The following is a 17,283-nucleotide window of genomic DNA, read 5'->3' as shown; positions in this document are numbered from 1 at the left end:
TTAGAGTGTTGGGCCAGTACATGGGAGATCCAAGCTCTAGTCCCCACTCGGCCATGAAGCTGATTGGGTGACTTTGGGCCAATCACTGACTCTCAGGCTAACCTACCTCACAGGATTGTTGTGAGGATAAAATGGAGAGGAGGACCACCACGTAAGCCATCTTGGGTTCCTTGCAAAGGGAAAAAGATGGGATATAAATGTAATAAATAAATAATTAAAATGCATTATTAAAGTATTCCTTTTATTGTTGCTGCACGATGTAGAGGTGAATCGCAACAAGGGATAGCTGTACTTTTGCTGCGTGTGTGTGTGTGGGCCTGCCTGTCTAGCCCAATATAAAAATAGGCAGATTGAAGCCAATAGCCTGAAAGATTTTGCAAGACAACAGAATGACTCAGATCTACTCTCCTTGTTTTAAAGAACGCTGTTTTCTAATGTCGCCATGAAACGTGTGGGTGTGCATGCCTTAAGTATGTCTGATTAAGGAGGTTAAAAGTTAAGACTCTTACTCACCCTAAAAGCAGACTCCCCCCCCCCCATAACACTGGCACCTTTTCTCTTTTAGTCGTTGAGTAGCCTCGGTGGAGATGAGCAGCCCTTTGCATCCACTGTGCCTTTTCTGTGCCTTTAAAATAGCCTACTTAATCTGTTGACTTTGTAGGTGTGATTGCTTGAAATGCTGAGACTTTGATTTGAGGGCTTAAGAGTCAGGTTCCACCTTCTGTTCAACATGTGAATTGCTGGCAGCTAGAATAATCTAGCAGCTGAAAGCTGGTAGTGTAACTGATTTACTTTCTTAACCCCCCCACACACAGATACGCACACGCACCCCGCTTCCTTTAGCTAAGTTCCATTGGAAGAAATTACAGTTGGAATAATCATATGTGATTCTTCTGGGCAAGGAAAACTTGGGTCTCTTGTGTTTCTACAGTTCCCGAACTCTCTGAACCTGCATGCTTTCTCACTGCAGATCATATTGGGGGTGATTCATAGAATCATAGAATAGTAGGGTTGGAAGGGGCCTATAAGACCATCGAGTCCAACCCCCTCCTCAATGCAGAATCTGAGTCAAAGCATCCTTGACAGATGGCTGTCCAGCTTCATCTTGAATGCCTCCAGGGTGGGAGAGCCCACTACCTCCCTAGGAAATGATTCATATGTTACATTTTCACATGTAAATAGTTTTCGCTGTACACTCAGCTGTGAACAACAAGATGGGGCAAACTTTATGTTTGCAAAAGCATCACAACCATACATTCATTACAGAGCTGGGATTGGTTGTGAGTCCCTGTGATAAGTGTGGTGCCACGATCCTTCTAATCCTGGACCATTAGCTATGCTGACTGGGGCATATGGGTGTTGTAATTAAAACATCTGGAGGCATATTCCCTGTTTTCCTCCTTCCCATCCTCCTCCCCCCTCTCAGCTCTCCCCACCTGTATGAAATTAGGCCTAGGGCTGCAGGTTGAACATTCCTGATCTGAGATAATACTGAGTGCTCAGGAAAACGTTAGCTGGTTGGTTTCAGTCCTGGATAAACCATATTTAGTCAATTGCCTTTGGGCAAAGGTGAAATCCTTGTATGCCACACCGTTTAATACCTTCACATCTGATTTGAAATGTTCTTAGGATGTATCTGAGTTAGATGATTGGTCCATTGCCAATACAGGCTGGCCAAGGGCTTCAGGTGCGGGTCTTTCTGCATCTTGCTTTCTGGAGGCCCTTTTAATTAGAGATGTAGGAGATAGACTCTGGAACTTCCTGCATGCAGAGCATGTGGTCTACCATTGAGCGAAGATACCACGGCTGGCCAGCCAGCATCCTTGCTAAGGCTTCAATCTGATCTCTTTTTTCATGGGAGGAAGCCCCATTGAACTTTTATAGGATTGAGGTGTTAGGCATGTTCATCACTTGGTTCTGAAACCACCAAGATTAGGGAAGCATCGGCTTGTGAATTCACTTGATGTGGAAGGGGTCAAAGTAGAAATACTAGGCAGAAAATCCAGATATGAAGCCTGCTTTGTGTGCTAGCGAGACGTAGCCTCCCTATACCCACATTTCAACACGGGCTATTGTCTGAAAACGCTCCCTTTCTGTCTTCCAGCTGCTTGATCGTAAATAATCGCTCGGACAAGTCGCTTTTGCCTCAAATGCCTCCTGCTGCATGGAGAAAGGGCAGTGTTTTATTGCACACTATTCTAGCCAAAGTCTGTTGTGCATGCCTTTCAAATTAATTCATTCCATAAATCACCCGAGCTTCTCCTGCAACAGAATGGGTAGCAGGCTCAACTTTTCCAGGGCTTTGGTGGCTTGTAACATGTCGGCAACTCTACAAGTATCAGCCTGCTAATCCATGTGACACAGGCTGGCTGGATCCTATGGTTTTAAGACACTTTAAAAAGGGCTGAGGAAATAGATGCATCTTAAGGAAATTTAGTTGGTTTAAGCACAGAAGGCTTCTATGAAGAAAGCATGCAGAAAGGGGGGGGGAAAGCTTTCAAGGTAGTGATTAAAAAAAAAAAAAATCATACTGTGGGTTGGATCCAGACATATTCATAGTTAGAGTAGACCAAGGGTGGAGAACCTCAGACCCGGGGGACAAATCCAGCCCTCCAGAGTTCCCCAGATGGTCCCACCCACTTTTTTCCCATTTATATCCCACCTTTCTTCCATTGTGGAACTCAAGGGTGCTATATGTGGTTCCCAGGTGGCCTCTTCTCCAAGCACTGACCAGACCCAGACGTGCTTAGCTTCAGCAAGGTGGCTGCCTCATGTGCCTTCAGGCCATGCCGTGGGACTTTACCCCAACCACCAATTGTTTGATGGTTTCCTGGAATTTGTACAGTTTTTCCTGTTCTCAAAGACTGAAGTGCCTCTCCTAAGGCTTTAAGCTCAAAGATGCTAGTATTTGGGGCCTTGCCTTCGGTTGCCTTCAGCTCCACTCACCACTGGAACGCGGAGAGTGTATTTTTGTTCTGTTTTTATTTAATAAGTTCATTTATTTCATCTCGTTTCATTATAAATGAAATCATTTATTTGTATCCCCACATCGGTGTTCTCCCATCTAGATAATGACCTGATCCACACCTGCTGCTTAGCAGCAGGAAAGTTGGTACTATGCGTGCCTTTGGACTATGACGTGGAACTAGTCATGATTTCCTAGGTGTTTATTATCTTAAAGCTATTTTTTAGCATCCTCGGACAATGATCTCTGCAGAATTGGGGGAGGGGGATAGCCAAGAAAAGCTGGATTCTGTGTCAAAAACCATGAAAATCAAGTGAATATATGTGTTTTCCATATTATTCCATAAATATATTCTGGATTCATTAGCTATGGAGAAAGGTGAGGCAGAGAGAAATGCATGACGCAGAAGCCCTACAGATTAACCAACAGAAAACCTGCTTTGTCTCCAAAGGCTATCAATGGCTACTAGGCTTCCAGCAGTATGCCATTACACCAGTTGCTGGAGAACATGGGCGGGAGGGTGCTATTTTGGTCATGTCCTGCTTGTGGGCTTCCCATGGGCAGCTGGTTGGCCACTGTGTGAATAGTATGCTGGACTATTTAGATGGTCCTGTCGTCTGATACAGCACGGCCCCTCCTGTGTTCCTATATTCACACCCTATCACTCAGTGTCTTCTGAGAATTCTGCACTCTTTCGAAACCTATCTTCATTGCCTGGAAGGATAGCAACTTGCTTTTTAAACGAAAGCTGAGTTTCTTTGGCTGTTTGATTTTGCACCCAATAAAACCAGCTCTTGCATTTGCATGGTGTGGTCGCTTGCCAACAGTGAAGTCTTGGATCAGAGCCATTTTGAAGGGTCCCTAACAAGATGAGTGTACTGAAGACTCTGCACACCCCCACCCTCAGTGCAGCCATTGACAGACAGACTGTCCTCTTCACACTTCGGTATTGACTCTCATTTGGATGATACGTGCTGTATCTCATTCAGCAACCAGCCCTGAGTGTGTGGCGTGTTCCAGACTAATGACATTGCACCATCACCTCTCACCTTCCACTCCAATGTACAGGCAGGCACAGAAGCCGTGCATTATTGAATTAAATTGTGGGGCAGGCCAAGCCATGTCAGCACTGCTACAGCGACTGTTACTGCCTGTGGAAAATAGATGTGATCCCTCAGTAGTAGCTGCCTTCTTCAGAAGAATGCCTCCCCGTTCTGTTAAGATGTGAGGGGTGAGGAGTGAGGCCACACCCACTAGCCCCACCCCAGACATAGTATGGGTGACTAGCCACACACCCCTGGTGTCCGCACCTATTGCATGACTGTCTGCAGGGAGAGAGCTTTCATATGTACAGTTGTATGACTGGAGGCCTGCACATGATTGGGGGGGAAATGTGCAGATGTTAGTGCTAAGCCAGTAAGGGATAAACTGAAATGGTGTAAATTTAAAAACAAAAGGTGCTGGAACATGGATTAGCTGGGATCCAGAGGCTGTCACAGCTAGTTGCCCATGTTCAAGGGGGCTTTAGACTTGTGTTTCTCAACTAGAGATGTCAGAAAAATCTGCAATGGAACCACATGAGTTTGGATTTTCATGAATCCGACCCACGGATTCTGCAGCAGACCGGTTTTTCCCCTGTCGGGCAGATTCTGCAAACCAGTTTTCCGACTTTCCCAAATTTTGCACAAATTTCACCATAGAAAAATACGCAAAATGAATACGTCCAAAAATGTGCATATCCCCCCTAGCTAAAGCATGAAAATGTGCATTTGGGGGGATTTGTGCATTTTCACACTTGTGAAATTGCACTAATGTGCACTTGCACAAATTCGGAGAAACGATTCTGGCAATGGGCGGACAACGGAACTAAAGGCGCCTGACCATCCACGAAACTCAGATGGAACAGATTATACACAGTCCGTACATCCCTGTTCTTAACCACTGGCTTTCCCCTCCCCATTCCACATAGCTGTCCTTGAAACTTGAGGGGACTTTCAAAAACAGTTTGAGATGTGACATAGGGGCCTACTGTTCAAGGGAAACAAGCTGGAAATCCCAGCTGTGTATGTCCAAGGCTTTGGATGTACACCTAAATTCGAAGGCATTTGCATCCTGCCCGCAATCTGATATGCAGGATTTGTGTTGGCGATGCAAGGAAGGGAGGTTAGGGTTGTTCCACTGGCTGTAAGTGTAGTATGAGGATGAAGTGTTGACAGGAAGCATCTTTGCGGGGACGGGGAGCGGGGGCAGGATTGCTGTGTATTTTGGCTTAGATTAGGGTTTTGCAAAACAGTAAACCGAAGAAGGAATGGGGAAAGGACACTCCTCCATGTCAAGATAAAGTGATCAAGTTCCAGTTGCCTCTTCCCAGGGAGCTCTCTTGTTCTTCCACTGCTGGAGATCAGCTCTGAAGACAAAAGGACCCTTTCCCCCCATTCTCCTTTTGCAAATGTTTTGATCCTTCCAATGGCAGCATGTGACCTTCTCCTGCTGCTTTTCACCTGCTGGGCTTCTGTCATAAGGGCTCCTTGTTCTGTGGAAGTCCAGCCACCTCTTCTTTCCCTCCTTCTGCCGTGGCACGCGGATTGCTCTTATTCTTCCCCTTCACCCCCTCCTGACTTATCTGTGCTGGGAGGAATCCAATCCCTGGTTGAACAGCTGCTTGGAGAGACGAATGTGACTTTTCGGATGCTGGGCCTGCTGCTCTCCCTTATTTTGATGCAAATCTCCTTTGGCATCTTGAAAAGCGGGATTAGCAAGGGGGTCATGTTGTCCGGGAGGGGGACGCTCTGCCCGGGATATCCTTCCCCCCGTGCCGCTCCACAAGCAGCACGTTTTGCTTTCTTTTATTGTTTACTCCCTGAATCCTCTAGTCTTCTGTGGGGTTTGAATGCCTTCATTATCCCAATCTGCTGCCAGAAGCAAGCAAGCCTTTTGGTGCTTGGTGCGTGTGCCATGCGTTTTTTCCCCTTCTCGTCCCCAGGAATCCAGCTAATAACTTAATAGCTTCTCCTCATCTCCCTCTGCAGAGTGCTTTGTTGGGAGTTGCAGAATGCACAGATGGAGCAGGAGAGAGAAGCTGCTTAGCCACAGCTGCCCCATTACCACTTGTCCTCCAAAGTCAGATGTTTTCCCAGACAGGCGCACACCAACGCATGTATTTATTTACTTTTTTTTTTTTAAGAGAGGCTTCCCTCCCTGCTGCCCCCCCCCACCCCCAAGGATTTGGCACACAATAGAGAGAGAAGCCATGGCATCTGCACTTAAATAATGGCCTGTGGGGGTATTCAGGCATTCTGTAGGCCTGGTCGTGTGCAGTGTGCCAACACTGCTTGCGCAGCAGCTGGCCTGCATGAAGTAGGGTTGCAGTTTCAGTTTCCTCCCTGTCTAATCTCCCAGAGGAGTCTAAGCAAGGAGATGTGTATGTGCCCATCTATATGGATAATGGCCTGGTTTGTATGTAATGGAGGAGCCTCGTGTGGCGCAGAGTGGTAGGCGGCAGTATTGCAACCGAAACTCTCCCCACGACCTGAGTTCGATCCCAGCGGAAGCTGGGTCTCGGGTAGCTGGCTCAGGTCGACTGAGCCTTCCATCCTTCCGAGGTCAGTAAAATGAGTACCCAGCTTGCTGGGGGAAAGGTAGTCATGACTGGGGAAGGCAATAGCAAACCACCCCGCTATAGTCTGCCATGAAAATGCCAGCGTAAGCGGCGTCCCTCTAGGGGTCAGTAATGACCCGGTGCTTGCACAGGGGGAACCTTTCCTTTTCCTTTGTATGTGATGACAACCCAGAGTATGAGTGGCGTATGGGTTGCCATTGAATCATGGGTTGCTGTTATGTGAGAACCCTGCACTATGGTTTAACTATGAGTTAACCATGAGCAATCCAAAGTTCACAACAACAAATCATGGGTTCTCTTCCTGGGTTGTCTGTGGTTAGTAAGCCATAGTTAAACTATAGTGCAGGGTTTGCGCGTGACAGCTCACGATTCAGCAGCAATCCATACTCAACCTGTGCTCTGGGCTGTTGCTGAAGCTACTCTGAGTTGTCATTGAAACGTATTGAAACGATTACCTGGTTTTGCACGTAATGACAACCCACAATGTGCATTGAATCGTGTGTTGTTGTTGCATTGTGGGTCGTTATCACGTGCAAACCCTACACTATGGTTTAACTGTGGGTTGTTAACCATGAACAACCCAGAGTTCACAACTCGGCAACAAAGCATGGCGACTCTTCCTGGGTACCCAACCAGTACTCTGGATTTTCGTTACATGTGAATTAGGCCATAGGAAGCTGCCTCACACAGAGTCAGACCCTTGGTCCATCTGTCTCAGTATGTCTACACTAACTGACAACAGCTCTCTAGGGTTTCAGATGGGGTCATTTGCAACCCTACCTGGAAATGCCAGGGATTGAACCTGGGACTATTTGTATGCAAAGCATGTGCTCTGAGCTACAGTCCTTTCCCATTTTTAATACAGTGCATCTCATTTGATCTCCAGATGAAACGTGATGGGAATTACTGGGTGCTGTAATAAATCAAGGGCGCACAGTACACTTTGGGATGAATCTTACTTGCACTGTTTACAGTTCCTTTTGTTTACAGTTTGAGGCTGTGGCCTGCATTCACAGTAGTCAGGGATACATAGGAAAACGTTACAAGAACACGTTCTGTGTTTTTATCTGAATTACATATGTGTTCCATGATCCTAACACAATACCAGGGGTCCAGTATGCTGTTCCAATATGGAACAAACATGTACCGAGAGCCAATGTAAAAGTACACAGTGTGATCGTATTTAATGTACTGTCAGCAACAACTAACCTGGCACTGCTTCATTTCTTGTTAGTTTTGCAAACCGTTAGAAAACTACTTTGGCTAATCGCCACCAGTGATGCTAGCTTGAGTTACATGAACTAGTGCCACCAATGGAATTTGGCATTCCAAAAGTGAATAGTGTTGGCGTCGGAGCTTTTTCACATAGTTGGGCATTCTGAACCCACAATTTGTTTTTACAGCCTCTCCCAAGACCATCGCAGCCCATGTAAGCCCATGCGTGTGTAAGACATCTTACACAAGTTGTGATTTCAACTGACCCTTGGGATAAACTGAAAGCATGAAAAAAAGTGGTGGGGTTGGAGTACCTCATCTTCTCTCTCGGATAGCATGGTTGTTTTATCTCTGGTGTGAAAAGGTAGGTATTGGTATTGGAAAAGGAAGCCCACAGTGTGATCTGACGATGCAGGGCAAGGAGGTGTGGGTATAACTCAAGATTGCCAGCCTGTGTCAACAAAAATGGTTGATTCAGAATAAAGGCTTGGAGAAAACCTGACGACGTGGCATCACTGTAGTGTGAGGTAATAAACTTTTCTCCTTGCTCTTCATTTCTCAGGACAACATGCCACAGACTCCTCCCTTCACAGCTATGTTCGACAGCAGTGGCTACAACCGGAACTTGTATCAGTCAAAAGAGGACAGCTGTGGAGGACTCTATTACCATGAGAACAACTTGCTGTCAGGATCCTTGGAAGCCCTCATCCAGCACTTAGTGCCCACTGTTGATTACTACCCTGATGTAAGTCTGCTCCATTTGCAAAGTAAATCAGCTTGGGTCACTGCAGTTTCCACCAACCTGGGGTTTTCCAGATGTGTTGGACAGCAACTCCCATAATTCCCATCCAGCATGGCCAATGGCCAATTATGGGAGCTGCAGTCCAACACATCTGGAGGGCCCCAGGTTGGGGAGGGCTGGACCAATGTGTATTAGAACAGTAGGAACATAGGAAGTTGCCTTCTACTGAGTCAGACTATGGGTGCATCTGGTCCAGTATTGTCGACACTGACTGGCAGCAATGGCTCTCCAGGGTTCCAGGCAGGAATTTTTCCAGCCCTACCTGGAGATACCGGGGATCAAACCTGGGACTTTCTGCATGCAAAACATGTGCTCTACCATTGAGCTGCAGCCTCTCACCTAAATAGGACGAAAGTGGGAGGACAGGGGGCTCAGCAAGGAGTGTTGTGCATGTCATGGAGAATGGCGTGTCCTCTTGGGAAGGTGAATAGCTGCCAGCTACAATCTAAAGCTGTTTTTTCTTGTTATGTCTGAGTTCAGCATCTCTTAAAATGAATTGGGTGCCATTTGCTGTATTTTTTCCCCCAGTTGCTAAATCCCCGAGGTATCTAGCAATGTTACAGACTATCAAAGTTTATCAAGAAAGATCACAAAACGGTCACCGTGTGTGTGTTTGGGTTTTTCTCCACTCTTCCTGCCCAACCCACTACATTTGATGCTGTTTCAACCAGGGATTCGGTACACACTGGGATCATTGACATCACCCTGGATCAAGGTGGTATGCAGAAGTCAGTTTTGCATACCTCTGAGATGAGGGCTGTCTGATTTCCTCATGGCCAGCTCAGAAGCAGCTGCAGATACCAGCAAATACATGTATTTCTTGCCTTCCACAAAGAGGTGATGATCTTTAGGCCTGGGAATGAGGACATTTCAAAACAGGTGGTAAGAGCAAGAGTGCCAGTGAGTTGCGATTCTCTGTGTGTCACTAGGGTCACGTCCAAAGAGAAGAGCTGCACATCTCTCCCCATCCTGCATGTTGAGATGCAAGAGCATCTCTCACCTAGGGGGAGGAGCATGTGCGACTTCCATTAGAGGTGGGGAAAATGGACGCATCCGCGCTCTCTTCTCCTGTGTAACGTTCTTGAATTTTGAGACATGTCTACATCAGCGAATGGAGGAGGAGTGGTGGATCCCCTTAGACTGAGGGGAGATATGATAGCGCTCTTCAAGTACTTGAAAGGTTGTCACAGAGAGGAAGGCCAGGATCTCTTCTCGATCATCCCAGGGTGCAGGACACGGAATAATGGGCTCAAGTTACAGGAAGCCAGATTCCGGCTGAACATCAGGAAAAACTTCCTGATTGTCAGAGCAATATGACGATGGAACCAATTACCTGGGGAGGTGGTGGGCTCTCCCACACTGGAGGCCTTCAAGATGAGGCTGGACAGCCATTTGTCAGGGATGCTCTGACTTGGATTCCTGCATGCGCCTTCCAACCCTACTATTCTATGATTCTATGATCCCACACACCTCCTGTTCTGATCCATCACTGCAGATTGCCAGGTTTGCCAGATCAGTGTCGGTGACTTTGGCTACATGACAGAAACACACATGAAATTCTGTGCAATCAGGTACTACTGGGTTTTTTTTTAATGCACTGAACTGGGATCATATGAAGCTTCCACAACACCATGGCAGTACTATTCACAGACAAATGTCGCTTGTAACAATGGAATAGCATTGGTGGTATATATTTTTTCTCCCCATCGTTAGTCATGTATGTTTCTTTGACTGTATCTGTCAGACAAGGTAAAGCTGATCTGCATACGTTTCAAAAATATTGTTAGTAGCATACCACTGGTTTTAATCAGAGGCCCAGACTGTGGACACACTGTTTTGCAGGAGATAATATTCATGATGGCCTTATGGTACTGGTATTTGGCTACATATATTGGGCTCTTTCCTTCCCAGCAGTGGGGTGGGTGAGTGCCATTCGTCATAGAAATGGTTTTCCGTGCACCACAGCACACTTAACTGAAGCGCTCTGCTTGTAATATGCTGTGGCTGACATTACATAGTGTGACCTTCCAGCAGTTAATAGGTAGGTAGTTTTACTTTTTGTGTGGGAAAGGGGCAGTTAGTCTGGGGAGGCCTTTGGTCCCTTCGAACTCTTGCTCTTTGACCACTACTGTGGGCATAGGAGTTAAACGACACCGGTGGCATATCATTGGCATTAAGAAGTACCGTGGGTGCTTCCAGACAGAGGGCTCCTAGCAATAGGAAGGCTATTCAGTCTTGTCTTCTGTAAAGGATTATCTGCAGTAAGAAAAAAGATGGAAGAAGCGGTGGGAAAACATGGGATGGTTAGAAATTGAAGATGATGATGTCTGAACAATTCCATGAATGGGGCAGGGTAATGGTGCCATAAAAGCCTCATCTGGAAGCTCCCTGTTTAGAAAATGGTTCTTGTACGTAAGAAGGCAAGGTGGCTTTTTAAAAGGCCCCTTCATGAGCGACCCAGTTCCTGCATTGACATCGAGGGATGTGAAGGCACCTTCCGGGAATTTTTGCCAGCTTTATCAAAGCTCCTTTAGCTTTCCTTGAAATTTCTTGAGAGCAGAAGCCCTCTGCATTCACATGGGGCCAAACTAGGGTATAAGAACATAAGAAGATCCATGCTGGATCAGACCGAGGTCTAGCTAGTCCAGCATTCTGTTCACACAACGGCCAACCAGCTGCCTGTGGGAAGCCCACAAGCAGGACATGAGTGCAACAGCATCCTCCTGCCCATGTTCCCCAGCAACTGGTGTACATGGGCAGACTGCCTCTGATACTGAAGGTAGCATAGAGCCAACAAGATTAGTAGCCATTCATAGCCTTCTCCTTCTCCATGAATTTGTCCGCTCTCCTTTTAAAGCCATCCAAATTGGTGGCCATCACTACTCTACTGATATCAATTCTGTGTAGAATCGCTGCTTGCGGATTGTCTGGGTAGTGCACACACGGCCACTTTCTTACCTGCAGATGGGGGCTTAGCTTACTAGCCAACCTCTCTTTGTGCCCACCGCTAATTGACTCCCCTCCCAGCGAGTCCTCTGGCACTCCCAGAAGGCATGAGGGAGATGCAGAGGGTTCTTTCGTCTGTGCTGGACTCTGGTTGTTTCTCGTAAGCCACAGATCAAGACAGAGTCCAAGGGAGAGAATGTTTGCTGCTCCTGGGTATCCTTCTCCCCTAACAGCACATGCCATTTACCCCTGGTGACTAGGGTTCTGGATTCCCACTCACCCATATACAAACAGGCCCGTGTACTCATTGCACACGATGGTGTGCACAGAGTGCGCTTGTGGTGGTGTGTGCTTGTTGCACAGGAGTTTCACCCATGTAGAGAATAGCTGCCAGTGAAGTGCCGCTCTGTGCAATGCAGTCTTTCCTCTGGTGCGCTCCAGATGTGTTGGGTACAACCCCATCATCCCCAGACAGCCTGCAGCTGGGAGTGATGGGAGTTGTAGTCTAACACAGCTGGTGGGCGCGAGGTTGGGAAAGGCCGGTGCAATGACTTTGCTTATATCCAGCCACAATACTTCACGTACTGAGCCAACAGATGAGATCGCACGTGGAAATCAATTTCCACCTTTTTGCAACTTTGATCTGAGATGCAGATCTTCAGGACTGTGCTGAGCAATTGAGTATGATAGGTTTCTTAATGTGGCTATTACATCCTTGACTCCTCCTATGTTCGTTATCCAAATAAATGAGCTTGCTTTGTTATGGCTTCCAAATCCTCACTGATTCATGCCCATGTGCGTAAGCTGTGCAATCAACTCAGCGACACCCTTGCTGAATACTCACATGGGCTAACTCTTCAAGCCTTATGGAATTTTCCATCCCATGACTGACTGGCTGACAGCAATAGACCAACACACGTTCCATACTGGAAAGACGCAAAAAGGGATATAGAACATTCTCTGGGTATCATTTGTTTGTCATACAAAACTGATGCAAGATAGATTCTAAGACACATTAAGATAGGGGAGGGAACCCACAGGCCCCGTGTGGTCCCTGCTGTGCTGCTGCATTTGTCAGCAGTGGCAAAAAAATTTTTTTACAAAAACGATGGCTCTGGTGCTACGGAATTGTAAAAGGGTTAAATGTAACCCTTCTAGCCACCCCCGCTGCAAGCTCTCCCGCTGCCTGAGACAAGAGAGTGCCTGCATCACCATGTTGCACCCCTCCCACCCTCTTTCTGCATTTTGTCCCCCTTCTTCTATCATGCCCCCTTCCCTTTCCTGCATTGCATCCACCCACCCCTTTCCCCCTTATCGTTACCGCTGAGCCACGTGGCCAGAGGAAGCAGGTGATTCCCTGGGACACCTCAGAGCCATGCCTGGCTCTGAGGAAGGACCTCCTCAGAGCCCGGCATTTCAGCCAGCCAGGCTCTCTGGAGACCCATGCTGGCTGCTTCCCTGGTCAGCATGGCTCTCCAGAGAGAGGACAGCTGCTCCACAGAGCCCCGCCGCGTGCTCTCTCAATGCGGCAAATGTCACAGTGGTAGAGCAGCTGGTGGGGCTCTCCAGAGCACCCACTGGAGCTGGTGGCAGCAGGCTGTCCTGCCGGGGACAGGGATAGTGGGTGCAATTCACCACTCTTCCTGCTCTTCCACCTGAGGTGGGAGCTTCACCTTGCTTCATGGGAGGGCCAGCCCTGCCTGTAGCACCATGGAGCAGTTTGCCTCTGAATTTTGGTAACAAACTCCAGTGTTGTTTTTCCTGGGATGCCCTACAGACTGGAGTGGTGCACTGCAGGGAATCCAGGGGGTGAAAATGCCTCCCCTGTATTAAGACTAAGACATTTGGCATAATGATTCCCAAATGGACTGCTGGGATCCCTTTGTGGGTTGTAGGCACCAATGGGTGGGCTATCAAGTTGTCCTCTGATCAGCTGGTGCGTTGTAGCAAAGAGCATGTTGGATATGGCCATGGAAGCATCACCTGTGAAGGTCACTTAGGTGCTGGCTGGATTGGGAGCAAAGTAACTACCTTCCAGCTTAAGTAGTTTCACAGAGAATAAATTATATAAGAATAGCAATGTACTTTGTACACTGAGAAGTGAAATTGAAATGTAAGGTCAAAATGCTGTTGTTTGTGTCTGCTTTGTTAAAATGTTTGGGATGGTAGATTTTTGAAGAGCCAATTGCTTGTTCCACTTCGTATTTGTCTAGTCTTAGTAGTCTGTAATGCTGCTACTTAACTTTTTAATGGCCACAGGGTGTTAGCCATGTTACAGAACATATATTTCCTCTGTGGAGGGATTGCAAACTAAAGCTCTAATCCCAGCCTCAGTCACTTGGAAGAAAGCCCCACTGACTTTAAATGAGTTTACTTCCAAGCAAAGCTCATACAGCAAGTCACCTGTGACTTGTGTTTCCCCCCCTTTTTTTTGGAAATGGGAACATGCAGCAGACTGTGGATGCATAAGTATTTGTGCATCTGCTTTTACTATACGCCATAAAGTGCAAAGCCAGTCTGAATGCTGTGCACTTTGGTGCTTTTCTGTCTGGTTGCCTGGAGTCCATTCTTACTCACCTCAGGGGACAAGGTGGATGGCTAACTACAAGGCTGAGAGTGAGGATACTGGTGGTGAACGTGCTTGCATGAATCTGAGAGACCGAGAAGTGGGATATTAGAGAGCAGCTGCTGTCTAGAGGGACAGTCAGCCTTAAATTAAGGACCTTACATTGGTGAAGGCAACAGGGAGCTGCATCTGGATTTTTAAAGAGAGGGGGGATGCACAAGCAGCTTTAAAATTGTAACGTTTAATTTGGCATATCTGTTTATCAATTGGTGGCAATGGAGGCTTTTCAAAGCCTAATTACAGCATAGGGGGCATGTTTGGGGGGAGGGGGGAACAGATCTCAGGAATCCTTACATCAGCCCTCTATAGTAGTTCTGTCTGATTATTTCCTGGGAGAGGAAGTCGCTCATCTAAGGCCGTCTGTGCGTTCATGGTAGAGGCACAAGTCTCGAGGGGATTAATCCTATCGGGATAGGCAGCTGCCTCTGAACTTGGAGGCGACCGCCTAACCAATGCAGGGTGGGCGGAGAGTGGAAGTGATCTTTGCCTCCGCGCTCCAGCCGCCCTGTGTTTGCAGCTAGACGGACGATTTCAGCTGTCTAACTGCAGTGCTTCGGAGTGGGGGGTGGCCGGATGATGCGTAGGAAGCGTCGTACCGGCCCTTCCAAATTCCCCACCCCCAGGAATTCCCCCTCTCCTCCTGCTCCGCGCTGCTCTTCCAAGCCTGGAGCCCAGGATGATCCGCGGCGCCTATGAGGCAGCAAGGGAGGGGGCAGGGAGGCAGTTTTCTGGGAACTGACCTCGGAGCATGGGCTCCAAGATGGGTTCCCAGAAACCAAGAAATCCTATGGCCATCCAGCTGCTGCCTAGTGGCCATAGGATTGTGCTGTAAGTCAGACTTCCCATGTTGGTGCTCTCCAGATTCTTGGGACTCCCAACTCCCATGATCCTCAAAGCCTATGTTGGCTGGGGCTGATGGGAATTGTAGTCCAACACATCTGGGGGCGCCCGATTGACATAGGGCTGCTCTACACCACTAGGCTGCACAGCACATGCTTAGCAAGGGGAGTGGTTCTGAAATTGCATCGCGAGCAATTCTCGGGAAGTGCATACCTGTGCAAGATTTTGTTGCCAAGGATCATCAGCTCAGCTGAATGCCATGCCCTGCCCTGTCCTGTCTGTTGCCATGCCTTGCCTAACCAAGGTGTGATTTATTCCCGGTGCGTTGTAAAGATAGTGCCATCTGGTGCAATTAAGCTTAAATGCTGACCTCTGCAGTATTGGGATCTCTCCCAAGATAACACAACAAGTTCTCTACTGCCTGAGAAAGCCCAAGCACACAGGGTTTCCTCTGTGAAGTAAGACGTGGCTCTTGTTTGTCTCTCCCCTGCAGAGAACATACATATTTACGTTCCTGCTCAGCTCTCGCCTCTTCGTGCACCCTCACGAGCTAATGGCAAAGGTTTGCCACCTGTGTACCGAGCAGCAGAGGCTGGAGGAGCCTGCAGCTGATAAAGTAGGTGGCCTGCCTCATCGATGTCACTGAGTGTTGCACCCTGCTTCATTACAGGAGAGATAGGCCAGGAACGCAAGCCTGCCCTGGCGCCTTGGCCCCCCACGCCAGACGCATTGCGGCCAGCTGCCTTTGTTAGTTATGTGGCTATCGCATCTTTCCTACAAGGAGCACGATGTGGTGTATGTGGTTCTCCTCTTCCTATATTATCCTCGCAGGAGTCCTGTGAGGTAGGTTATAACAGCTGAGAGATGGTGACTGGACCAAGACCGCCCAGAGAGTTTTGTGGCTGAGTGAAAATTTGAATCCAGGTCTTCCAGATGCAACACTCCAACCCAGGGGTGCAGAACCTCTTTCAGCCCAAGGGCCACATTCCATTTTGGAGAAGTTCTCAGGGGCCACATTCTAGCGGTGGGCAGGGCCAAAGGCAAAAGGGGAAGGGCAAAGGGGGATGGGCCGAAACTCCAGCATATTGTAGCTGAAAGCTCTCTTACAGCCAGTAACTAAGCCTTAGGAGAGGCACTTTTAAAGAGGCTACTGTTTGACTTGTGGTTGTTTTTGTTTCCACCTGAGGGCAGGAGCTGAAGGGTTAGTTTAGTTCAGGACTGGGGAACCTGTGACTCTCCAGGGGCTGTTGAACTCCAACTCCTATCAGCCCCAGCCAGAATGGCCAATCAACATGATGATACTTGTAGTCCAATGACATCCAGAGGCCTGCAGCTTCCTACCCCTGGTTTAGCTGAAGTAATATTGTGTCCCCCAATCCATGTGCTGCATAAACTCCAACCTTCTGCGTGAGCTGGAGTGCATGAGGAGTCACAAGACCAACCCTGTTGCTGCTTTTCTCCCACTTTCTCCAGAGCCGATTGCGGAAAATTGCCCCCAAAATTCTGCAGCTGTTAACTGAGTGGACGGAGACATTTCCATATGATTTTCGAGATGAGCGAATGATGAGGAATTTAAAGGAACTGGCCCATCGAATAGCCAGCGGGGATGAGGTGAGTCTCTTGAGAGTAATTCTGCTGCAGTTTCAGAATATTCCTCGCTACCAAGTGGTGCATTTTCACATATGATATTTAAAAGTGTCTTATAAAGTAGGGATGGGCAACATGCAAACTGCCGCCCCTTTTGCTCCCACCACCCCTACATTTTTTTCTTTTTTAAAAAAAGGGAGAACAAGTTGCAGTTTGCCTCAGAAATTTGGCCCCAATTTTAATGCAAGAGTTTGGTCTGTCAACATCTGTAAACCTGAGTGGGATGTGTGTGTGGGGGGGGCAGGGGGGAACATTGAGCCCCAGACAACGGAAGTTTTGGAAATGCTACTGTTAGCCACTTGCAGTACAACATTATTTTGAAGGACTGTTTTTTATCTGTCCATGTGCTCAGGATCTTAGAACTGACGATGCAAGTCACATACCTAAGCTCTCCTGTATGACTTCTCTTTTCCTTTGGCTTAGTTCTTTCTTCCCACACCTCCCATCTATCCATCTATCTATCCACTCAACGTCTGGCCTGCTTCTGAAATCTCTTTGGGCCACTCCCCCCTCCCTCTCCACCCCCTTCTCTGCTTCAACCCAGCTGCCTCTTTCCCCTTTGACAAGCCACCTGTTCACCAGCTGGGGCCTGCCAGCTAGCATGTGGGAGCACAAATGCGTAG

The 17,283-nt window shown here is 47.8% G+C and overlaps 1 protein-coding gene across 1 annotated transcript in view; it reads left to right on the top strand.

Annotated features, from left to right (window-relative positions):
• The window catches only part of RASGEF1B (RasGEF domain family member 1B), a 47,401-nt gene that overhangs the window by 6,517 nt on the left and 23,601 nt on the right, over positions 1–17,283 (top strand). Inside the window, exons 2-4 of the mRNA XM_084855449.1 lie at positions 8,362–8,544; positions 15,507–15,629; positions 16,487–16,624. Coding sequence (XP_084711575.1) covers positions 8,368–8,544; positions 15,507–15,629; positions 16,487–16,624 — 438 coding nt within the window. The 5' untranslated portion in view covers positions 8,362–8,367. The remainder of the gene's footprint in view (positions 1–8,361; positions 8,545–15,506; positions 15,630–16,486; positions 16,625–17,283) is intronic.

Source organism: Heloderma suspectum, chromosome 5 (assembly GCF_057233095.1).
Source record: "Heloderma suspectum isolate Gila_16-S chromosome 5, 16-S_ref, whole genome shotgun sequence".
NCBI lineage: Eukaryota > Metazoa > Chordata > Lepidosauria > Squamata > Helodermatidae > Heloderma > Heloderma suspectum.
Note: the sequence above shows the minus strand (reverse complement) of the source record. Positions and strands in the feature narration are given on the sequence as shown.